This window comes from Protopterus annectens, chromosome 2.part1 (assembly GCF_019279795.1).
Source record: "Protopterus annectens isolate FY-2018-M chromosome 2.part1, PAN1.0, whole genome shotgun sequence".
Classification (NCBI taxonomy): Eukaryota; Metazoa; Chordata; order Ceratodontiformes; family Protopteridae; genus Protopterus; species Protopterus annectens.
This window is the reverse complement of record NC_056729.1, coordinates 1,233,777,626-1,233,803,432: the sequence shown is the minus strand read 5'-3', so window position 1 is coordinate 1,233,803,432 and position 25,807 is coordinate 1,233,777,626. Positions and strand designations below refer to the sequence as shown.

Below are 25,807 nucleotides of genomic sequence, written 5' to 3'. Positions count from 1 at the left end.
GTCAATGGTATATAACTTTAAATCAAAAGTTTAAAAATTTTTCAGTCAGTTTATCTGTAAATGTATTACTAACAGTAACAAAATAGATATATTTCTTTTCTACCTCAGCTACAGTTTTTTAGGAAAACTTTTTATTCCATTAAATATCTTTACGATCACTACATAGTCTTCAGATACGTAGTAGTTTACCATATGGTAAAGAAGAGGTTATATGTGGTATTGTTATTTTAACCTTACCATTATCTAGCTGTTATAATTCTGAATCTAAACAAGAGATCTTTCTACCTATTTGCAAAACATCAAATTTAAAATCAAACGTATTGTTCTGCAAATCCTTTAATTCGATGAATTTCATTTCAACCACCACAAAATTTCATTTCACTATCACAAATAAAAATGAAATCTGTGTATGTAAAATCTGTAATTACACATTTATTCATAAATTCATGTCCTAACTTATATTCCCAGTCAATTAAGTCCATCTTTAAATTAGTTGATATAGGTGCAAAAGAACTCATTGCTGTGCCTTTAATTTGATGAAAAATTCTTTCCCAAAAAATAGCTGGTGTCAAAACTGTGGAGTAAAATTAAATGCTAAGAAATGTATAGTTGTATCTTTTGGCAAGCATGATGTCCCCTGTAACTATTGCATTGACATCACACCTCTGAAAGTTGGTCCAGTAGTCTGGAATTTGGGAACCTCTTTTGAAAATGAACTGTCCTTTAATCACCATGTATGTACTGTTATAAGGAAGTCCTTCATTGCACGTCTTATATCTAAAGGTGCAACATCCAGATCTGGAGATGTAATCATTCTACTGTACTTTGTAGTCTGGCCCATTATTGAATACAGTGCCCTGTTCGGTGTGTACCTTTCCAAACATTTGTCACAACAGGAGCAATCACATTTTTTTCCACAAAATAATAAATAAAAAAATCAACAGGCCTGAATTGTACAAACTATGTAAACTATCTCAAAGCATTATCTCTCTTCTCGGTATCTTACAGGCTGTTAGCAGATTACTACAGCCTTGTCAGACTCGATCCTGTCAGACCTATTGGATGTTCACAAGTACAGTTGTAGCATGAGCACTTGCTGAAGGGATCTTGGTATCTTTTGCAACATAAGTAGAACATATTAAAAGGCTAGATGCGTTAAAGAGAATACCTCTTCTTTGTTGCCTTCTTCCAATCTGCACAAAATGAAGTACTTCTCTTACTTTATTCAAATGTGATTTGATGAGTATTTGGTAAAGTGCAAATTCATTCCGTGTTTGGCACCCATTTCCTTATGGGTATTGGCAAGAAGTAAATCTACTTAACCGTATTCTTGCCTCTGCCTTATTTGAATGCAACATGTGAGGGCTAGAAACTACCATGGAAATTTAAGCTAGACTTCTTAAGATCCTCACAGATCAGTATCCTAGTCGGTCTCTATGAACCTAAGTGCGGTTTGCCAGTTATGCTCAGAATATACGGCTGGATAAAGAGTTAGGTTTTGTAGTGTGTGTGTGTGTGTGTGTGTGTGTGTGTGTGTGTGTGTGTGTGTGTGTGTTTCTGGGTTGAGTTAGACCTAGGTTCAATGATAGTTTTGGCGGTGTTCATGTGTGGAGTGGTGTGCCTTTACCGGCCTTGTGTAGTTGTACTCTTAGAACAGTCTGTTTGGTAAGGTAATGTTTAGAGTTGGGGTTAGGGGCAGCAACAGCAAGGTTAAGCTTAGCAAACATGCGTTAATAGTGGATGGAACTTCTAGTTCACCAATCACAAACAGTTGTTTTACTTTTGCAATCTGATTTGTTTTTGTTGCTTTTCTGATTGCTGTCAATTTCCTTATGTTTCAGTGTGCAGGAATAAAAACATATCTGTTTCTGTATTTCGACCAGTGATAAACACACATACACGTTACCCATGTATGCTTGTTTGTGTTTGCATACGTATGTATATACACACATGGTTGCAGTACAGTCTGTCCTGTACTTTAGATAGTTGTGGTGTCAGAACTTATCGAATGCATTGTTTGTCAAGCATAGGAGTGTATGAGAGATGTAACATCGAATGTTGCTTTTCCTGAAACATCCAGTCTCTACTTTTGTGCCAGCCTTTACTCAGTTAGCAGAAAACACTTCTCTTAAGACCTTACTGAAAGGAGTCTTATGCTTAGTAGCTCACAATGACAACTTTTACACTGCATGAGAGACATGTTAGATCTGTGTCAATAAATTTGCAGGTGTGCGATTTGAGTTGGCCTTTGTAGGAAAGATAAAGGCAGTTGAAAAAAAATTGGCAGAACACCAGTAAAAGGAGGTAGGTTAACACAGATGTTTAATTAATTAATTAAGACAAGTTTAATTATTTTATTTTATTTTATTTTACATTTGTTGACCGGGCTAGTCTAACTGGATACATGTCCATTTTCAGCAGAGGCCCGGGGAGAAAAGCTCCAAGCATAAGAATAACAATATAACAAAAAGCAAACAAGTGAAATAAAGTAACAAAGCAACAGTACCATAGTAACATAAGTAAAATGAGAAAAGCAAATGGGACTAACAAACAGTGACTACAAAACATTTAGGCAAAAGCCAGACCAGACATAAACAAGCAAATGCACTAGATAGCACCAGGGCAATTGCAGAAAGAACAAAGTTCCCAAATCCTATCAAATTACTAAGAATAAAGCAAGAGGAGAGAAATAAGTTTTGGTGGCAAGAGGGAGGGGGTAGGGTTGGAGTAGGAGTGAAATACAAGTTTCAGTCTGGGTTTGCACAAGGACAAAGCCACTTAGTTTTTAGATGTTCTTTTATTTGTTTTTTGAATTGAGAAGCAGATGCTAGGGTAGATAGTTCAGGAGGGAGCTGATTCCATTTTTTTCCTATAGTGTTTGAGAAAAGAGAGTCACCAGCTTTGTTGTTTGATTTAGTTAAGGAGACAAGTAGTTTATTTGCAGAACGTAGTGTAGCCAGATTTTTATATGGAGAGATCAGATTGGAGATGATGGGTGTATCGTTGGGGTGGTATAGGATCGTTTGTGTCATAAGTAACTGTTGACAGAGTATATGGTTCTGTATTTCTAACCATCCTAGTTGTTTAAGGTTAAGGCAGTGGTGGGTTTTAAAGGGAGAGCATGTAATGAATCTAGCAATACTATTATAGCAGGTAGAAAGTTTGGAGATGTTGTTTTTTGATAGGTTGGTATGTATAGCAGAGGCATAGAAAAGGGTAGAAATGAGGAGTTTGTGCGATAGTTTGCCTGGCTGAGTGTGTAAGGAAGGGTTTGATTCTGTAGAGGGTACCAAGTTTTTTGTTGACAGTCTTTATGGTGGAGTTAATATGGTCATCAAAGTTAAGATGATTGTCGATTGTGACACCTAGTAGGCGGGTGGTAGTATCTGGTGCTATATTAGTAGCATTATTGGAGGTTATAGAGAAGAATGGAGTGGGTGACTTATGAGTTGGTGTAAAAAGTAGTAGTTTTGTTTTTTTTGGATTCAGTAGAAGACGATGTTGCATGAACCAGTTTTCTACTTTTTGGAATACAGTTTGGGTTAGGGATTGGAGTGAGGGTATATTATTGGTAGTACAGATTAAGGTAGAGTCATCTGCATATTGGATGCAAGTGGCGTGGGGTATGTTCAAGTGGAGATCATTAATAAATATGGAAAAAAGAAGTGGACCTAAGATAGAACCTTGAGGGACTCCAATATTAACAGGAAGTAAGGAAGACAAATTGTTATCCCAGAGTACAGCTTGCTGTCTATTTTGAAGATAACTTCTGAACCATTGTAATGCTTGTAGGTCGAGAGAAAGGTGCTTTAGTTTTTCAAGACGTAGGGTATGATTAACCATATCAAAGGCTTTTGACAGGTCTAAAAATAGTGCAGAGGAAAAGGAGTTATTATTGCGGTTTTTGTTTATAGTGTCAGTGAAGGAGAGAAGAGCAGTAGTAGTACTATGGAATGGTCTAAAGCCATGAGTTATTTCATTTTAATTCCTCCACTTGACTTCAGCTGCCCACCTTGTCCTCACTATTCTGTTCACTTTACCTTTCTATGCATGGTGGTGATTTTCTGCCATGACCCTTTGCCAGGTGAGTCTGTCTTATTAAATTTGGGGGGGGCACACAAATTGACACTGCTTCAGAAGAGGAATGGGGTCTGGGGACTTGAGTCTTTCATACTTTGGCTGGTTGAAGGTTTTTTTTTTTTTATTTTCTACTTTGATTAATTAATTAATTAATTAATTAATTAATTAATGTATGTATGTATGTATGTATGTATGTTTTGCATGCAATAACCAAGCCCTTTATAGGATACTCGGCTGTATGGCATTAACTATGCTAATGCCTGTCTTGGAGCTGATACATATCATGTAAAATATATTCCTAATTAGAAAGCAGTCACTACCTCATGGAAGCTAGAACAGTTTGAGAAACATACAATAATGTATTACATTCCATATATGCTGGAGTGTGCCTTTGGGTGGTACAGGCTAGCAAGGGACAATCCCCAGTTGTGTGTTGTCCTCTCAAACCTTAACTTTTTAAAGGTGAGGGTGATGTTTTATCTCCGGTGTACACTTGCGAATCAGACCTCTTTGCTTCATGCCATACAACTGTTAATGTTCTTCATGTGGATCGCTACTGGAAGTAGCCTTAACCACTGGGTCTACTGCAGAAGGCCTGATATGTGGTCCAACTTCTAAAACTTTGCAGCTTTCTCTCTCACAGCATGGTGAACACACACTTCCCTGGGTTTTCAGACCATTCCTATTATTAAGATGATGTCTACCTACCCCATCTTGAGATTTTTTTTTCCTGTAGTACAGTTCAAAGCACTGTCAGTCTGGTGGTTTATGCTGCTCATTGAGAGCCGGAAGATTACTACCCAGCCGGAAAACTTTTTTGGTATTGAGACATAATAATTACAGTTGGGATTTTGAGCTTGTGGGTAAACCAAACCTCTGTTTGTACCCTGACACTTGGAGTCCTTATTCTCTTCCCCAGAAGGGTGAGCAGGTGTAGCCTCTCCATTACTCCTCCCCTTTCAATTCTTCCAGTGAGTGGGCCACTAATTAAACCCTTTTCATTAGAATTGCGGTCACAACTTCATCCCTTTTCGCCATAGGGACAGGTAAATGTAATTTACTCTTATTTTATGTATCTTACATAACTCCATTATTTGTTTGGCTGAATTATGCTTCATTTTTCCTCTTTAGGGTGAAAAACAGCAACAGATTACAAGCCGTGTACTTGATTTTCGCCGCCGAAAAGAGAAGCAGAAAGTGGAGCTTGATGCTATTAATCAGAAGCGTGATGTTGGAATGATGGAGATAAACAGGTTACAACAGCAGTTGCAGGTACAAATGTTTAAGTAAGGCAAATTTTTAACACCAATTAATTCTAATAACATGTCAGGCAAGTGTCAGTCAAGGCAGGGTATTGAAATTGTAATGGAACCACAGAATGATATTTCGTTGGTTTAATTTGAAGTCCTGATATTCAGAATTCCGCACATGACTATTTCCACTTAAAGTACATCGCCAGTCACCACTTTAAAGGAGGCAAATATTATGGTGTTTTCTGGTTGTACCTTCTCATTGATATGTGTAGTACTTTTAAAATAGTCTTGTAGCAGTTAATGTAGCAGCAGAAGTGGTATGTGTTGGCACAGCTGTGTATTATTTTTGTTTGTTTTTTTGTGGCATAAAAAGTGCCCTGCACAGATGTGTTTGTAAAAACACACACCAAATAGGGCTGTCACCAGAAATGTACTAATTGTGCTCTCAGAAGTCATACTGCACCCTCACCAGAAAATGAATGGATTTGCCAGAGCACTGCATTACACAGTTACAGCTGTTCTGCAGCCCCCCCCCCAATAAAAAGCATGGGCTATAATTCAGCATTATACTACATTATCTCTGTTGACCGCGGTGGTGGTGCTGCGGTAGCATTGTCGCCTCACAGTAAGATGCTGTCCGGTTTGATTCTCCGCTAGAGTGTCTTCTGCGTGGAGACATGCGTGAATGGGTGTACCTTCATTGAAGGTTGTGCGTCAGGGCTGGTAACTCGGCACATAAAAATCAACTACCAATAAATAGCAGACCGGAGTTCTGCTGTGGCGACCCTTAACCAGGAAAAGCCGAAAGACACAACAACTACATTATCTCTGTTACATCACACAGACTCCCTTTTGACTACAGTGCTATCCTGCAACATCTCTGTACAACAACTAGAAGACTTGTCATACATTGTAGTAATGTCACAAGTCTGTATGTCATGTCATTGCAGACAGTCCAGCGGCTGTCTATTCTCACCCGTGCTGACATTTAGCAACAAGTGGCTGTGCCACATCTCATCTGCCAGTCCTAGAGGTCTACTGACCCCAGTACCAGAGTTCAGTGCCGAGCCTGTGTGTTGTCATGGCAGAGAGTCCCACATATCCATTCACACACATAATATGTAGAAGTAACATACATCTGTGATACAGATGGAAGATGGTCCACAGTGCAACATTCGTCCTTTATGCTCAGGCAAGCTGACTGCGCACATAAAGTACACTGTAACACTCTACCTATGACGAGTGTAACAGCATTAATGCATCTAACTCCACCATGATGAGTGCCTCTGCATTCAAGGACTGTAGAAAGAAAAATCTATTAAAACTCAATGATGAAACCTCAAAATTTTAATTGCAAAATTGCCTGTCCCAGCATAGGCTCATCTGTCAGTCGGGTTCCTATTAGAAGAGCGAACGCTTAAATTAGCGAATGCTCTTCTATCAAACTTGAAAACCCGAAAACGCAAAATTTCAAAGGCACGGAACACAAGGGGAAAAAAATCGCTGATCCAAGCCTTCGACATTTTAAACTTTCAGGTTTTTCAGTTTGATAGAAGAGCATTCGTTCTTCTAATATAGACCGTGTCAGTTATGCCAGTGAATTTTACTCCCATCTAAGAAATAGCATAAAGCACACCGTCCCAGTCAACACCATGCATGTTGGGGAATGTAAAAATGAATCATCTTTGTAAAATGCCAGTTTTAATAAGCTATATAGTAAAGTAAAAAAGTTAATCAAGACATATAATAATTCAAAATCTACACACATTAAATACTGTCAAAAAGCATAGCAAAAATCTGAAATTACATAAGGAAGATTATTGAGTAACATAAAACTGAAATCCGAAGCCAAGGATAGTCTTAAATCCTTCTTTAGCTATTATCAGATTATTATGAAATAACACTCTGCAATACTCCAAATTAATATATACGAGTATTACCCACTCTGACTATTAGTTTCTCCACGTCTTTTGGGTTTCTAATACCATGATGGGGAGTGGACCCCATTCCTAAGTCACAGTAGATTAAACTTCATAAAATTAGTATTGTTTCAGTGTTTGATGTTAGCTAGAAGTGCTCTTAGCAGCAACCCAAATGTGCCTAGTAATGACTCCTCCTGCAATTCATACGGAGTTACACATGTATCTGTGACATATCTAAGTATGATTGTAAATTCTTTTTATAAGACCCATTGCTCCTACTACTACTGGAACTGCCTGAATGTCCTTCCACTTTGCCCTTGTTTCTGCCTGCAGATCTTGGTATTTTATGACTTTACATCTCTCTGTACGTAAGACACTGTAGTCAGTGGGTGTAGCAATTTCAGTGATCAGTACTACTGTTGTCTTCTTTTCATGGACTACTATGTCTGGTTTTCTAGCATCTGTTTTTTGAACTGTTGGTATTGGTTATCCATGTGATATAAACTTCATCATTTTCTATAATGCTTTGTGGGTCATGTTTCCAGTGTTTTTCAGTCACTACAATACCATAATGTTTGCACAATCCCCAATTCAGCAGTCTTGCCACATTATTATGCCTTTCAGTATACAGCCCTCCTACCATTAGTATATCAGAACCAGCAATAAGATGTACAACTGTTTCTAGTTCTGTTTCTCCCACATGTTCAATGGACTTTGTAAACCAACATGTACATAGTCCACTTTCTTGGGCCGCCAGTATTAACCTTTCATCTTTGCTATAAATTCACCTGTCCTTAAACATTCCTATGTTCAGTCCTGATCAACATGAAGTTGTTCCAAGTGTTCTATACTAGCAACTATATTTATGCATTTTCTACATTTCCTGTCTTCTTATCTGATTTTTCGCCTTCTTTCTTTTGTGTTTTGGCACATTCAGTTACTGCATGTTTTTATCTGCTTCTGTTTTTTTTTTTCCGTTCTCTCTCTACACCAATTTGCTTCTGCTGAATTAAGTAGAGAAGTCATCTTAGACATTTTTTCCTCATGTTTCAAAACTTTCACCACATTTGAGTCTTTTGAGGTTAGCAGATATGTATGCAATTCCACCACTGTGGATCTGTGCATATAATCAGTTTCAAGGAAGCCCATACCTCGTTCAGAATGGGGAATATATTTATTTATTATTTATTTTAGTTTTGTTTACCGGGATGGTCCGACTGGAAGAGGTCCATTTTCAGTGGAGGCCCAGGGAGAAAAGCTCCACTTACATTAAAACAACACATTACAGCAATATTCATATTATACAAAGTGTAGGAAGTAGTATTTTTTTATACTAGTAGCATCTAGAAAGAAGTGAAAAGAAAAAAAAACAGTACAGACAATTCCAATCAGTAAAATATTTACGTATGTAGATTTTGTTTGCAGTGAGAAACAGATTTTAACAGGTACATTTGGAGGAACCATGCTTACTGGGGCATGTACAAAGAGGGATAAGAGAAAGTTGTAGAGGTACCAGATTTTTGGACTATGTAATACATGGACAGAGCCAAGAAACCAGTAAGGTGGGCCTTAAGGGAGTTTTTGAATTGAGTGATATTAGATGCAGAAGTCACAGATGGATGGAGATTATTCCAAGTTTTAGCTATAATGTGTGAAAAGAGAGCTTTACCTGCTGTGTTATTAGCTGAGGTAATAGTGAGGAGTGGTTTGTTGGCAGAGCGGAGTGGACGATTTGGAGTGTAGTTGGTCAGTAATTGCGGGAATTTTGTCAGGTTGTTTTTGGTTGTTGTATGATATGAGACAAGTTGGTGATATAGTAGTAACTGTGGCAGTTCAAGCCATTTAAGTTGCCTAAGAGGTATGCACTGATGGGTTCTAAATGGGGAGTTTTTGGCAAACTTGGCAATTTTGTTATAACAGGACTCGAGTTTCTCTAGGTCAGATTTCCTAACATAAGTAAGAATTGGGGCTGCATACATTAGTGTGGAAAGAATATATAGTCTTGATATGTACTGATTTTTCATAAATCATTTGCTGAGCATGAAGCATCCTTCTTGTTTTTCTGTCCAACCTGTCCAACATCTTTTAGGGTCAGTCAAGTACTCCAAAACTGTAAGTTAGGACAGGAAGAGCAAATTGGTTTATAGCTTGGACTTTGTTCTTAGATGTTAATGTTGTTTTCAGTATTAATTTAAGTCTTCTAAAATATTTCTTCTTATTTCTTTTACTTATGGTATCCATTTAGCATCCTTATGTTCCACTGGATCTTCATAGATATTTCTCCAAAATGTATCTATTTCTTCTTTTTTTTGGTGGTGTTTCAATTCCTTTTGCCTTGTTTCCCAGGTCTCTATAAAACTCCTTGGGGTCATCAATAAATTGCTTGTTTTGTACTTTTCCTCTATAATTATCTATATGTCTTCTAAGTTTTTCTGCCTGTGCTGATATTTGTAGTTTATTATTTGTGATAATGCGTGATCCGTCCTGATCTGTTATAATACTGTGTGGTGCTTTTATTACGTCTATCTTTGAGTATTTTTGTTGATCTGCTCCCTCTTCTGTACTCTTCTAACAGTGACACTTCCTGTCTTAATTGCTTTATAGTTTTCTCTATTCGATACTTCCATGATGGCTTTCGATTTCTTCCTCTGGTTTCCCTTACTTCCCTGTGTTCTTGTGGTAAGACTGTGTTATTAATTTAGCTGCACATTAATATATCCTATTTGCTTCTGTAATATCACATGAATCTCTATGGACAGTCCTAATTACAGTGTTCATTTGTTTTATCAAACTTTTTGCTTTTATTAACGTTCTGTTGTCTGTATATTTCATTGATCTTAATATGTCTGTCCATCTCTATTAAGTCAATCAACTCATTTTTTTTTTGTTAAACTGAGGGCACATTATTTGTTCTCCATTTCCTGTGGGCATTCTGTAGAAAGTTCCAAAGCATCATCCTGTGTACCACGTTCTCCTCTGACTTTTTTAATTTCTCCAATCTTTTGGGTTTCTAATGCCATGACAGGAATGGACCCCATTCCTAAGCCAAGGTATGATTAAAGTTCATGAAATTGTTATTTTTTCAGTCAGAATCACATTTATTGGCCAAGTATGTATGCATACAAGGAATTTGACTCAATTTCAGTGACTCTCCAAGTATGAATTACATAAATGGCATACATGCAACTCAAGAACAAGACAAATGATGTACATGCAACTATTAATAAGACAAAGAAAGTAAATGTACATATACGTACAAGGTCCAAAGTGCAACTCAGTGCAAGAGATACTAAAGTAAATTCTGAAAGAAACCAGTATTAACAATATTTAAACAATACTGCAAAATCCTCTGAGGCTTGGGCAAAAGAATACCCCAGCCTAATAAGCTGAGTTCACCATTTCTGAACTTGATGGCCTGTGGAAAAAATGTTCTTATATGTGCTTGTTTTGGCGCATATTAATCTATAATGCCTAAGCTGATGGTAATAGTTCAAAAAAGATGATGGCCTGGATATGAAGGGTTAGTGATGGTTTTCCTTGCCCTTTTCATAACTCTAGTAGATGTCCTGTAAGGAGAGCAAACTAGCACCAGTGATATTTTCAGCAGACCTGGCTATTCAATGTGAACTATTTTTGTCATGATTAGACAGACCTCCAAACCACACTGTCGTGGATGTGCTGAGAACGGACTCTGTGACTGCTGGTTAGAACTGAATTAACAGTTCCTGTGGGTGGCTGAACTTCCTCAGCTGTCACAGAAAGTACATTCGCTGTTGTGCCTCTTTTTATGATGAACCCTACATTGGTCTCCCACTTCAAGTCCTGGGAGATTATAGATCCCAAAAACTTGAAGGATTCCACAACCGACACAGCAGTATTAAATATAAACAGTGGGGATAATATTGTAGTGCCACTCCTAATGTCCATTGTCATCTTCACAGTTTTAAGAGTGTTCAGTTCCAGATTATTCTGACTACACCAGAGAGCCAGTTGCTCAACCTCCCGTCTATATGCAGACTTATCACCATTCCTGATCAGCCCAATGATAGTTGCATCATCTGCGTATTTAATAAATTTGACAGAGGGGTCCTTAGAGGTGCAGTTATTAGTGTAGAGGGAGAACAGCAGTGGGGAGATCACACTTCCCTGGGGGGGTGGGGGGCACCTGTATTGATTGTGCAAAAGCTAGATGTAAATTTCCCCAGTTTAACCTGCTGTTTCCTATTGGTTAGAAATGTGGTGATCCATTGACAGGTGGAAACAGGATTGGAAACTGGGAGAGTTTCAAGTGAAGAAGTTTTGGAATTATTGTATTAAATGCAGAGCTGAAGTCCACAAACAGAATCTTGCATATGTTCCTGGGTTGTCAAGATGTTGCAAGATATAGTGCAGGCCCATATTAACTGCACTATCCACTGACCGGTTCTCTTGATAAGCAAACTGAAGGGAGTCCAATGAGGGAGCTGTAATGTCCTTAAAGTGAGCTTAACACCATCCTCTCAAAAATCTTCATAACCACCGATGTCAAAGCAACAGGCTTGTAGTCATTCAGTCTGTTATAGTGGATTTTTAGGCACTGGAATGATTGTGACTCGTTTGAAACATGAGGGAACTTCACACAGCTCTAATGATTTATTAAAAATCTGAGTAAAAAATAGGAGCCAGTTGAACAGCACAGGTTTTTAAACAGGAGGGTGAAACCCCATCTGGACCAACTGCTTTCTTAATTTGCTGTTTTTTTAAAAAATGATGCAGATCCTCCTCAGAGATAATTAATGCAGGCTGAAAGTGAGAATGTGTGGAAGAGAGAGTCCTATAAGTCTGAACACTGACATAGCTGGTAACCGTGTCATTTGTAGCTTCAGGTTTATCAAACCTGCAGTAAAAAGCATTCAGGTCATCAGCCATCTGGTAATTATCTGCAGTGTAGGGGGATGGTTTATTTTAATCAGTAATGTTTTGTAGACCTTTCCACACTGATGCAGGATCATTGGCTAAAATTTGTTTTTTTTTTTTTTCAGCTTTTCAGAATAGTTCTTTATAGCCACTTTTATTTCTTTTGTCATTGTGTTCCTGTTCTATTCCCCCTTCTATAGGCATCTTCCTTGGCTTAACGAACCTGCTTAAGTTTAGCAGTAAACCAGGGTTTGCTGCTGTTAAAATGTTAACCAGGTCTTAGTGGAGACTCGCACATCTTCACAGAAGCTGACATAAGATGCTACTGTGTCTGCCAGTTCATGCAAGTTAGCAGCAGAATCTTCAAAGACACTCCAGTCTGTACAATCAAAACAGGCTTACAGCTTCAGCTTTGCCTCAACAGTCCACCTTCTTTCTCACTGTATTGATCACAGGTTTAACATATTTTAACTTGCTGTTATAGATAGGAAGCAAATGAATCAGACAGTGGTTAGAAAAGCCCAAAGCTGCACGGGGGGGGGGGGGAAGCAAGATAAGCATGTTTTAATACTGTATAACAATGATCCAGTGTGTTCTTGTCTTTGATAGGACACTGTAAATGGTATAATTTAGGAAGTTCATGACTGAGATTTGCCTTATTAAACTCCCCCAGAATAATCAGAAGGGAGTTTGGATAATTCTGCTCCAAGCACGTTATCTGATCAGACAGTTTTTGTACTGCTGCCCTCACATAGGCATATGAGGTGGGATGTAAGCACTAACCAAAATAAATGAAGAGAACTCCCAAGGTGAATGTAAAGGTCTACAATTAATACAAAACATTTCTAAGTCGGTGCAGCACATTTTACTTCACGCTGTGATACTGTTACACCAACCTTCATTGATATAAAAGCAGATTCCACCTCCTTTACTCTTCATTGATGTCTTCAATACTCTCTCTGCTCTGTAAAGTTGAAATCCAGGCAGATGTAATGCAGAGTCCGGAATGGATTCATTTAGCACTGCCTGAATGCCAGCAAAAAAGAAATTCAGAGAACGTGAAAGAAAATCAACCACAAAAGGTGAGTACAAAATACTCTCTGGGAAGAATTCTATAGCTGTTAAGCAAAAAAGCAGTGCAAGATACGACTCCCAGTAACCTAGAGGGAAAAAAATAAGTCAAATGTACTTGGAGCTGATTAAACTAAACAAAACACTGATGTTGAGTATGTAAACTCAGAAAACAAAAGGCTAGATGAAATAGAAGAAGCTTTAAACAGATATTGACATGAGGTGATAAAACTGCAAAAGTTGGAGGGCAAAATGAAGAAAAGGCTGTCTGAATACGAGACTGCTCAAGAAGAGATGTTTCAAAAAATAATAGAATTAGAGGACAGAGCATGTAGGGAAAACTTGAGATTTTCTGCTGTACCAGTGAAGCTGGAAGGAGCAGACTGTATTAATTTTATGAAAGCACAAATAAGCAACTGGACTGGTACTCCACAGCAGGAGTTGTTAATTGAAAGGGCATGTCTTGTGTATGCTCCAAATCTGACCATAAGAAAGCAACCTAGACCTTTAATAGTAAACATACACTCCAACCAGCAGACAAAGTACTAAAAATGAGAGAGTAGAGTGTTTGTGGAAAATGATTACACACTGTACACAAGACAGAAGAGGAGTAAATTTCTTCCACTAACCAGGGAATGTGGAGAAGTAGGCATGAGATTCTCAATGTTGTGCCAGCTATCCTTAGAACATTCTTCTGTGGAGGGAAGGGACAAAATCATTTTTTGATGCAGAACATGCTAAGGAAAAAATACAAAAAGTTTGTCTAACAAAACGTGAGCTGTGAAACAATGAGATTCTGCTTCTTCTTCTTCTGGTAATAAAGACCACAGAGAGACTGTGACAGTGAAAACGTTTCCAGTGTTTTAATGGAAAATGATTGAGAGACAGAAAAAAGCACAATAACTGATTAGAAGAACCTCATAGCAGAAGCAGAAAACTATATTTCAAAGTAGAAATGGATGATGTTGAAGGGGGGGGGGCTCAGTAAACGAGGAGAGACTAGGATTTTGGATGCAGGCCTTTAAGGAGAATAACAATAATAATACAGAATATTATATCCATAAAGTAACAAAGTATTCTAAGAATTAAGCCGACATGTGAATGGAAATTCTGCCAACAGGGATGACTGCAATTAGGGATTTGGACAACAGGCCAGAGGAGGCTAGAATATTTTGGAGAAAACTGGTAAAAGAACCAGGGTTTTTGGAGCAAATAGAGAATGAAAGGTAATACAATGAAAGAGACCAATAATTTATTTGGACTACAGGATATAGATTACCTTCCCTATCAAGGACTGATATCAGAGTATAAGTAAAGAGAAAGAACTGTGCTGATCCTAAGGGAAAGACCAGCACTGGTAGAGTTTTTAGTAGAATCTAGATCAGAAGCTGTTGGAAAAGGAATAATTAGAAGAACATATCAAATATTGCATGCTGACTATAAGAATCAATCGGAGGAGGTTAGAAAGGATTGGGAAGAGATTGGATAAGAAATTCACAAAGAAACAATGAGGGGATATAGGTTTGTCTCCCAAATATGCAACAAAGTCTAGAGGATTTAGGATCTTTGCTTGGAAGTGTTTACATATTTATTTTTATACCCTAAGTAGACTCCGTTTTTCCTCAAGTAGATAGCAGACATTGGAGGTGTGATTGGGAGAAAGATATCACTGGGAAAAATATTTTCTGGGAGTGTAATGAGTTGGTAGACTTTAAAGATTTCCTACAGGTGTAACTAAGCAAATGATTTTTTGAGCTATGATACAGAATCTGAATTGTCTAGACATAGTACGGCCTTGCTGAGTCTAATTATGGCGACTGCCAAACATTCTAGAAAATGGAATCAGTCTAAACCAGCTTTACTAGAAATAGTGAATTATAGTAACATTGATAAAACAGGAACTGAGATTTTTAGAAAAGGGTGGGAGCAAATTACTTGGGGATAAAAAATGGGAATTGTGGGAACATTGCATTAGAGGAAGAACGAGGTTTAAAAAAGGCAGGGTTTGAATGAGCTATGTAATTTTTGACTGACAATGACTGGATAGATTAGAAGTGATCTATAATGTTTGCAACTACAATTATGTCAGTATGGTTTGTTATGTATAATACTTGCAACTAAAATAATGTCAATAATGACTGCACTTAACAGCTCAACTCTAGCTCTCCCAGTGTGAAAACAGAAACTCGGGAAAGAAAGCCGGTGGAGTTGTATTTCTGGGTAATTTTCTGTAACCGTCTAGTAAGTACACTGCTTGGATGCCAGGAAAAAAGAAATACAGAGGATCTGAAAGATAATCTGTTACAAAAGTTGAAGAAAAACACAGGGAAGAGTACTGCAGCTGTTTCAGCAAAAAGCAGTCCAAGCTCCAGACATGACTATCCGTAATCTAGAGGAAAGTAGAAGAAGATTGCATGTAGACCTGATTAAAACAAAATGAAACACTGATGGAGTATATCAACTCAAATAACAAAAGGCTGGAAAAAATGGAAGAAGCTTTAAACAGATATTCAGATGAGGTGGTGATGTTTGTCTTTCGGCTCTTTCCCGGTAAGGGGTCGCCACAGCAGAACTCCGGTCCGCTAATGATTGGCAGTAGATTTTTTTACGAAACGCCGAGGTGCCAGCTCCACGCCCAACCTTCAACGAAGGCACGCCCATTTACGCACGCATGTCTTTCGAAATAAGGTGAGAAAACTGCAAAAATCAGAGATCGGCATGAAGAAAAGGTTGGCTGAATATGGGACTGTTCAAGAAGAGATGTTTCAAAAAAATAATAGAATTTGAGGACAGAGCAGGGAGGGAAAACCTGCTTTTTTTCTGCTGTGCCTGAGAAGCTGGAAGCAACAGACTGGATTAATTTAATGAAAGTACAAATAAGCAAGTGGACTGGTATTCCACAGCAGGGGTTATAATGAAAGGGCACATTGTGTGTATGCTCCAATCCTTGCTATGAGAAAGCAACTTAGACCTTTAATATTACAGATGCAATCCTACCCAGCAGAAGGAGTTGATTCTGAAAAATATGTGGCAGAAGGACAAAGTACTAAATGTAGGATACAGCAGTGTGTTTCTGGAGAATGATTACTCGCTGTACGACAAGCAGAAGCGGAATACATTTATTCCACTGTTCAGGGAATGTCGAGAAGCAGGTGTGAGATTCAAACCATAGGCCCTACTTCATGTCATTTAATGTTCAGCCAGAATCCGGCTTAAGTTGCTTCCTTGAAAATTTCCAAAGCTTTTTTGAAAGATACTTTTCTCCTAAAACCTCCAATAAGGCCAATTGCTCCATAAGACATTACTGTTATTCTACTGTCATAGGTTCATAGGTTGGTACTGGGCTATCTGCCCAAAGGCATATATTAGCCCAGCCACGTTGTGCAGTATTCACTGCCCCTTTAGTAGTTCCCTAGACCCTTGTACTAGCAACTAGTACCCTTGGCCCCTATCTAGTAGTGCTGTTGGTGTGATCCCCGGTGTGAACTTTATTACCCGTCCAGTCATCAAGGTTCCTCTTTAGGAGTGATAGTGAGGGGCTCTGTCTTACGTAGATCGGGACCCTGTTCCATAGTAAGGGAAGTCTCTACGAAGGGAATCTATCCCTCCAGCATGTTCCATTCATTGTTGTGTTGAGGTTTATATCCCTAGAGCATGTAGCTAGAGTAGATTTGGTTTTGCTAAGATGGTGCATGTTCAACAATTCTGGGTTGGACATGGCTCTGTACGTTAGATGTTAACTAGAGCTCCTTTGTACCCACATTTTCAGTGAACCTAATATGCCTGACATGGAAAACAGTATTTTTAATAGTGTCCTCTTTGGCCAGTTAGATTGCTGATCTACCTCGGTACCTTAAGTTTCACAAGTATAGGATATATTTGCGAACTAATCCTAATTTCCTACCAATGATGCCGTCTGAAGCAAATCTTAATCTACTAGTGTCCTTTCCAAATTTTTCAAATAAAGGGAATGTACTTCACATTTGTTGGATGTTCATTGGTTTTACTGGCATCGCATGAATGATGTTAGAAAGTCAGGCCAGCTTTTCCTTTCCTCAGAAACTAAATTAGGACAAGTTGTCCAAGGGGCTTTATGACTTCATTTTTTGTGTATGACAAAATGGGGTTAATTTTACTTGGCAAATCAGAGGCCCATTCAACTGGAGCTGTGGCTACTTCCACAGCTTTTTTTCACTAGATTCCCATTGATGAGATAAGTGCTGTGCCTGCTTGCTCTACAGTTCATACCTTTGTCGCATTACAGATTGGCTATACAATCTATATCTCTTTGCATCCTTTAGCTGCACCATACTCAGAAATATCTTTCCATGAGAATACACTATTTTCGGGTAGCTTGGGAATCTGCCCTAACTTTTGAATCTGATGGAAAAGACATTGGATACGAAAGTTATCTACTTACTATAAAACTAGATCTGTGTTGGCTTGTTCCATCTGGTTTATCATTCCCTCCCTCAGTCCCCCATCCTAAATTATCATTTGTTGGCTTCTGACTGGTTGGTTCGACCTGATCATGAGCCTTGCATTTTGCACCGCCTATTTCTCTAAGGCCATTGTTATTTCAAGTTAGGGTTGGTCAGTTAGGTCTGTGTTTGTGTTTCACTGGGTTGTGTAATAACTACAAGCAGGCAAACTCGATCTGAGATGCTATGGTGAGTAGAGGGAGTTATGGATAGGGGAGGAGGCAGAACCCTGGATCCAAGCTCTTGAAAAAAAGCGCTGAGATCAGATTTGATCAGATCTGAGAATCCAGCTGTTGAACTGGATGGACCAAGAAAACATGGATCCAGAATTTTGATAAGTACATGACATTTGTTTATTTAATAGCAGCTACTGACAACTCATTGTCAGAGTGATTTAAGACAAACCATAAACTAGTTGTCTTGACCCTAGTATCTGCAGAATGTAGCACACTTAATTATCAAAATGGTTTGGCAAAATGCCTTCCTCTCTTGTGAGATAAAACAGATTGTTACTATATTCTTTAATTGTGTCAGCATTTTTGTGTGAGTTTGAGTTTGGAAAAATTAACTAGGTCTTAGATTCAACAAACTGTAAATAAAAACCAATGATAACTTGTTCCTTTACCCGTACACAGTTCCACACCAACACCCTTATAAAAACACTTCTTTATTCCAGATAAAATTCAGTTGTTGAGCGCTTTCATCTAATTACAATAGACTTCATCAGAACATTCCTGAAACAGTAATCCATTGCTTAAATACTTTTTTTAAAAAACGTCATTTTGTTAATCAATGTTTAAAGTGCCAGTGTGCTAATTCAAATAAAACCATCCCAATGCCTCCATTAACCTGCTAAACTTATTGCATAAATGCATTTCTCATATAAAAATATACAAATGCTGCTGCTAAATCATTGTATTAAAACTCATATTAAAACTTCTACTCTATAATGCCATTATTGTGTGTTGTTATAAATTCATTTATTGAGAATGTTATTTTATTAATGTATTGATGTATTTGTTTCTGCACAAAATAGAAATTGATTTACTATATTTTTTCTATATTTTTTCTAACATGGGCTTAATAGATATATGGTCATTGAGCCCAGGGGGGGTAGCGGCATTTAGCCTAATTTGCCATCTGGTCTCTAATTCTGCAAGTTTCATTTTTATACATCCTCCCCTTGGATTCTCCTTGGCCATCTCCAGTATACCAAAATGAAACTCACTACATCCGTTTGGACCATTAGACTGGGCAATATGCCTCCATAAAGCATTCCTAGTGTCTTCCTTTTTAATGTTATAGTAGTGGTCGTATATTCTTTGTCGGAGACACCTGTCGGTCTTCCCTATATAATAACATGGACACTTGGTACAATAGGCAAGGTATACTATATGTTTTGTCCTACAATTACCTTTTTTGAAGTTAATATTTGTGTGGTATAGGTCATCCAGCCTAATACTATTCTTCTTAGTAATGAACCTACATTGGTTGCAGGTGCCACAACTAGTGGTTCCCCGAAGGACACCTGCATCCCCATCAGTTCCAAATTTCCTTTCTACCTCACTTTTCAAATTAACTCCATTCCTACCCACGAACTTTGGTACACTTCCTACTATATCCACTAATTTTTTGTCAGTCTTAAAAATACTCCAGTTTTTGGTAATAATATCCTTTACATGTTTGTTCCATTGGGAGTATTGTACTATGCAGGCTCTACTATATTCCACACTTTCATCATCCTTTGCATTCCCTTTGTTGTTGTTCTCTTGCTCCCTAAGGGGTCCAGTTCCTAAAAGGGGGATGTATTTTTTACCCCATTCTTTTTTAACATATTCAGTTACATCCGAAACTAACCACCTCGGGTACCCCCTCTGCAGGAACATGTCGGATATTTTTGTCAGTTCCACTAAAAAGTCAGCAAAGTCAGAAGTCATCCGAGCTGCTCTTATACATTGACCCCTAATTACACTTCTTTTTTGGCTAAAGGGGTGACAACTCGAAAAATGTAAATAGCTATTGCTGAAAGTTTCCTTCCTGTGTATGTTTGTTTTAATTTTATTTCTTGCTACTTCTATCTGAGTGTCCAAATATGTTATTTTATTTTCATCTACATTAAATGTAAATTTTAGCCAACTGCTCCTTGTATTTAAATATTCCTTAAATTTTTCCAATTGAGTGGGGGTACCTGTCCAAATCATAAACACATCGTCAAGAAACCGGTAATAACAAGCCATGTGGTTATACCAGTTAGTATTTAGGATGTGTTCTTCCTCCCAATCGTTTAAGTAGAGGTTAGCATAAATCGGTGCGCAAGCCGCTCCCATTGCTGTATCCCTACTTTGTACATAATACTCCCCTTCGAATAAAATGAAATTGTGTTTTAAAACTATTTCCATGAATTCCACAATTAACAATTTCTTATCAAAGCTTAGGTAGTTGGCCTTACTCAACTGGGATTCCAACCTAGAAAGTCCATCGTCATGGGGTATACTGGAGAATAATTCCACCACATCAATGGTGACTAGCATACATCCAGGGGATATCATGTTGTTTTTCAGTCTACCTAAAAAATCCCATGAATCAATGATAATATGTTCGATGGATTTGTATATGGGTTTTAGCCAGACATCCACCACCTTTCCAAAGTTAAAGGTTTTGGACTTACTCCCAGAAATTATAGGCCATAACGGGGGGTCTAGTAAATTTTTATGAAGTTTAGGAATACCGACTATCGTACTTATAATAGGTTTATCAATCTTCAAATAGTTATATAGGTCAGTACTAATTCTCTCTTCTATTAATAAGTCTTCCAAATACAAGTTAATTTTATTATAACCAATATTAACTTCATTCTTAGAAGATTTAAGATAGTTACCTGAAGTCAATAGAATGTCATTAATCTTATTAATATACTCATCTTGTTTAAACAGTACAACCCCACCACCTTTATCAGGCTTCATAATTCTGATCAGTTTGTTTTTTTTTGCAAATCCTTCAAGAGGTCAGCTTCATTTTTATTTGTATTGTAAATAATCTTGTCTCTATTTACTTTTTCCTTAAGAGAGTATAGGTCCTCCACCACTATATTTTCAAACGTGGCCAGTGTATTGTTTAACACTGGGGTGTATACACTCCTTTTCTTAAATTCACTTTTGCCTCCATTGTTTACATTGCTGTTACTGTATAAAACTGCTAAATTTAACTTCCGAATATACTTTTTTACATCTATAATAGCCTCTTCAACATTAAATTTTCTTACGGGCACAAATTTCATCCCTTTACTTAATAAAGTAAAATGTTCTTTCCTAAGCGGTAACTCTGTGTAGTTGTGGATATTAAATTGTTTGTAACTACTAGTAATGGAATTGACCTCCACTATCTCGTCCTTTTCCACCCTGGGTTGCATTGCAACAAATGCTCTTCCATATTTTCCCTTTGATAGTGGTGGGTTTGTTTCTGCCTTGTCTTTACTTCCTCCCATTCGCCTTCTTTTCCTAAAAAAACATCATTGTTAGTTGAAAATGGCCTATAAGCCTTCTGCCTACAGGGGTGGTTGTTCCTGTTCTTGTTTGAACCATCATTATTTGACCATTTTTTACCCCCTCCCCCCATTTCCCATCTGTATGCAGTGCCCTTGGCATATTGTTCCAAGTCCCTATTGAATTTCCTACATTTTCTGTCAAATATTTTGTCAACTTGGTTCTGCACCCGGGTATATTGAGTGTCCATATGATATACATGTTCATCATACAATAAATCATTCACAATGTTATCATTTAATTCCTCTAATTCGTTCAATAATAAAGCTATTTTTTTGTCATTACAACTAATAATGAATTTCATAAAAATAACACCAAATCCGTCAAATAGTTTTGTGCATTCCATTTTAGTTTCCTCATCCAAAACTATCCCCATGGGGTATTTAAAAAATCTTAGCCCCATAGGCACAATATTGGTGTCTGCACATTTTTTCAAATATCCATTCTCAACTTGTAAACTTTTACACAGCTTCAACTTTTTACCAAAACAGTAAATTAAGTCTTTCAAGGTATTTGTATCATTTTGCGCCTCTTTAATGTCTTTGTTGACTGCATTATTACCATTGTTATAGCATTTGCGGTCAAAATCGTAATGGTTGACTACAAACTGGTTAAAATTGAATTTATTTGAGCCAGCATGATGACCGGTGTCATCGGCTGTGCGTTCATTGTGAACAGTGCCTTGACTATCATTAGAGGGGAGCTTACGAGGTTAATTGAGCTCATGAGCCAGCCTGCGCAAACTGCTAAAGGAACTGTTCCTGTGATGTCATCACGCTCGACCAGCATGCGTGAGAGTGATGGTGGGATCCCTAACGGACAAGGAGAGCCACGAGGTACCGGGAAAGCAAGGAGCACCAACTCTAATGGATCCTACTCCCAGGCCGTGGGTCGAATGGACCGGACCATCGGAGGAAGGGAACTAGGATCGGAGGTTGAATATGTTATCTCGGGGGCCAAGCCGAAAAGGATTCCACCTAAAAGGACTTATACCATGGTGCCGAACACCATACAACAAGGTACTGTTCACAATGAACGCACAGCCGATGACACCGGTCATCATGCTGGCTCAAATAAATTCAATTTTAACCAGTTTGTAGTCAACCATTACGATTTTGACCGCAAATGCTATAACAATGGTAATAATGCAGTCAACAAAGACATTAAAGAGGCGCAAAATGATACAAATACCTTGAAAGACTTAATTTACTGTTTTGGTAAAAAGTTGAAGCTGTGTAAAAGTTTACAAGTTGAGAATGGATATTTGAAAAAATGTGCAGACACCAATATTGTGCCTATGGGGCTAAGATTTTTTAAATACCCCATGGGGATAGTTTTGGATGAGGAAACTAAAATGGAATGCACAAACTATTTGACGATTTGGTGTTATTTTTATGAAATTCATTATTAGTTGTAATGACAAAAAAATAGCTTTATTATTGAACGAATTAGAGGAATTAAATGATAACATTGTGAATGATTTATTGTATGATGAACATGTATATCATATGGACACTCAATATACCCGGGTGCAGAACCAAGTTGACAAAATATTTCTCAGAAAATGTAGGAAATTCAATAGGGACTTGGAACAATATGCCAAGGGCACTGCATACAGATGGGAAATGGGGGGAGGGGGTAAAAAATGGTCTAATAATGATGGTTCAAACAAGAACAGGAACAACCACCCCTATAGGCAGAAGGCTTATAGGCCATTTTCAACTAACAATGATGTTTTTTAGGAAAAGAAGGCGAATGGGAGGAAGTAAAGACAAGGCAGAAACAAACCCACCACTATCAAAGGGAAAATATGGAAGAGCATTTGTTGCAATGCAACCCAGGGTGGAAAAGGACGAGATAGTGGAGGTCAATTCCATTACTAGTAGTTACAAACAATTTAATATCCACAACTACACAGAGTTACCGCTTAGGAAAGAACATTTTACTTTATTAAGTAAAGGGATGAAATTTGTGCCCGTAAGAAAATTTAATGTTGAAGAGGCTATTATAGATGTAAAAAAGTATATTCGGAAGTTAAATTTAGCAGTTTTATACAGTAACAGCAATGTAAACAATGGAGGCAAAAGTGAATTTAAGAAAAGGAGTGTATACACCCCAGTGTTAAACAATACACTGGCCACGTTTGAAAATATAGTGGTGGAGGACCTATACTCTCTTAAGGAAAAAGTAAATAGAGACAAGATTATTTACAATACAAATAAAAATGAAGCTGACCTCTTGAAGGATTTGCAAAAAAACAAACTGATCAGAATTATGAAGCCTGATAAAGGTGGTGGGATTGTACTGTTTAAACAAGATGAGTATATTAATAAGATTAATGACATTCTATTGACTTCAGGTAACTATCTTAAATCTTCTAAGAATGAAGTTAATATTGGTTATAATAAAATTAACTTGTATTTGGAAGACTTATTAATAGAAGAGAGAATTAGTACTGACCTATATAACTATTTGAAGATTGATAAACCTATTATAAGTACGATAGTCGGTATTCCTAAACTTCATAAAAATTTACTAGACCCCCCGTTACGGCCTATAATTTCTGGGAGTAAGTCCAAAACCTTTAACTTTGGAAAGGTGGTGGATGTCTGGCTAAAACCCATATACAAATCCATCGAACATATTATCATTAATTCATGGGATTTTTTAGGTAGACTGAAAAACAACATGATATCCCCTGGATGTATGCTAGTCACCATTGATGTGGTGGAATTATTCTCCAGTATACCCCATGACGATGGACTTTCTAGGTTGGAATCCCAGTTGAGTAAGGCCAACTACCTAAGCTTTGATAAGAAATTGTTAATTGTGGAATTCATGGAAATAGTTTTAAAACACAATTTCATTTTATTCGAAGGGGAGTATTATGTACAAAGTAGGGGTACAGCAATGGGGCGGCTTGCGATTTATGCTAACCTCTACTTAAACGATTGGGAGGAAGAACACATCCTAAATACTAACTGGTATAACCACATGGCTTGTTATTACCGGTTTCTTGACGATGTGTTTATGATTTGGACAGGTACCCCCACTCAATTGGAAAAATTTAAGGAATATTTAAATACAAGGAGCAGTTGGCTAAAATTTACATTTAATGTAGATGAAAATAAAATAACATATTTGGACACTCAGATAGAAGTAGCAAGAAATAAAATTAAAACAAACATACACAGGAAGGAAACTTTCAGCAATAGCTATTTACATTTTTCGAGTTGTCACCCCTTTAGCCAAAAAAGAAGTGTAATTAGGGGTCAATGTATAAGAGCAGCTCGGATGACTTCTGACTTTGCTGACTTTTTAGTGGAACTGACAAAAATATCCAACATGTTCCTGCAGAGGGTACCGAGGTGGTTAGTTTCGGATGTAACTGAATATGTTAAAAAAGAATGGGGTAAAAAATACATCCCCCTTTTAGGAACTGGACCCCTTAGGGAGCAAGAGAACAACAACAAAGGGAATGCAAAGGATGATGAAAGTGTGGAATATAGTAGAGCCTGCATAGTACAATACTCCCAATGGAACAAACATGTAAAGGATATTATTACCAAAAACTGGAGTATTTTTAAGACTGACAAAAATTAGTGGATATAGTAGGAAGTGTACCAAAGTTCGTGGGTAGGAATGGAGTTAATTTGAAAAGTGAGGTAGAAAGGAAATTTGGAACTGATGGGGATGCAGGTGTCCTTCGGGGAACCACTAGTTGTGGCACCTGCAACCAATGTAGGTTCATTACTAAGAAGAATAGTATTAGGCTGGATGACCTATACCACACAAATATTAACTTCAAAAAAGGTAATTGTAGGACAAAACATATAGTATACCTTGCCTATTGTACCAAGTGTCCATGTTATTATATAGGGAAGACCGACAGGTGTCTCCGACAAAGAATATCGACCACTACTATAACATTAAAAGGAAGACACTAGGAATGCTTTATGGAGGCATATTGCCCAGTCTAATGGTCCAAACGGATGTAGTGAGTTTCATTTTGGTATACTGGAGATGGCCAAGGAGAATCCAAGGGGAGGATGTATAAAAATGAAACTTGCAGAATTAGAGACCAGATGGCAAATTAGGCTAAATGCCGCTACCCCCCCTGGGCTCAATGACCATATATCTATTAAGCCCATGTTAGAAAAATATAGAAAAATATAGTAAATCAATTTCTATTTTGTGCAGAAACAAATACATCAATACATTAATAAAATAACATTCTCAATAAATGAATTTATAACAACACACAATAATGGCATTATAGAGTAGAAGTTTTAATATGAGTTTTAATACAATGATTTAGCAGCAGCATTTGTATATTTTTATATGAGAAATGCATTTATGCAATAAGTTTAGCAGGTTAATGGAGGCATTAGGATGGTTTTATTTGAATTAGCACACTGGCACTTTAAACATTGATTAACAAAATGACGTTTTTTAAAAAAAGTATTTAAGCAATGGATTACTGTTTCAGGAATGTTCTGATGAAGTCTATTGTAATTAGATGAAAGCGCTCAACAACTGAATTTTATCTGGAATAAAGAAGT

At 37.5% G+C, this 25,807-nt stretch overlaps 1 protein-coding gene across 1 annotated transcript in view; it reads left to right on the top strand.

Moving 5' to 3' along the window:
- Positions 1 to 25,807, top strand: part of ITSN2 (intersectin 2) — a 3,295,579-nt gene that overhangs the window by 753,797 nt on the left and 2,515,975 nt on the right. The window contains exon 11 of the mRNA XM_044063555.1: positions 5,212 to 5,352. Within this exon, the coding sequence (XP_043919490.1) occupies positions 5,212 to 5,352 (141 nt within the window). The remainder of the gene's footprint in view (positions 1 to 5,211; positions 5,353 to 25,807) is intronic.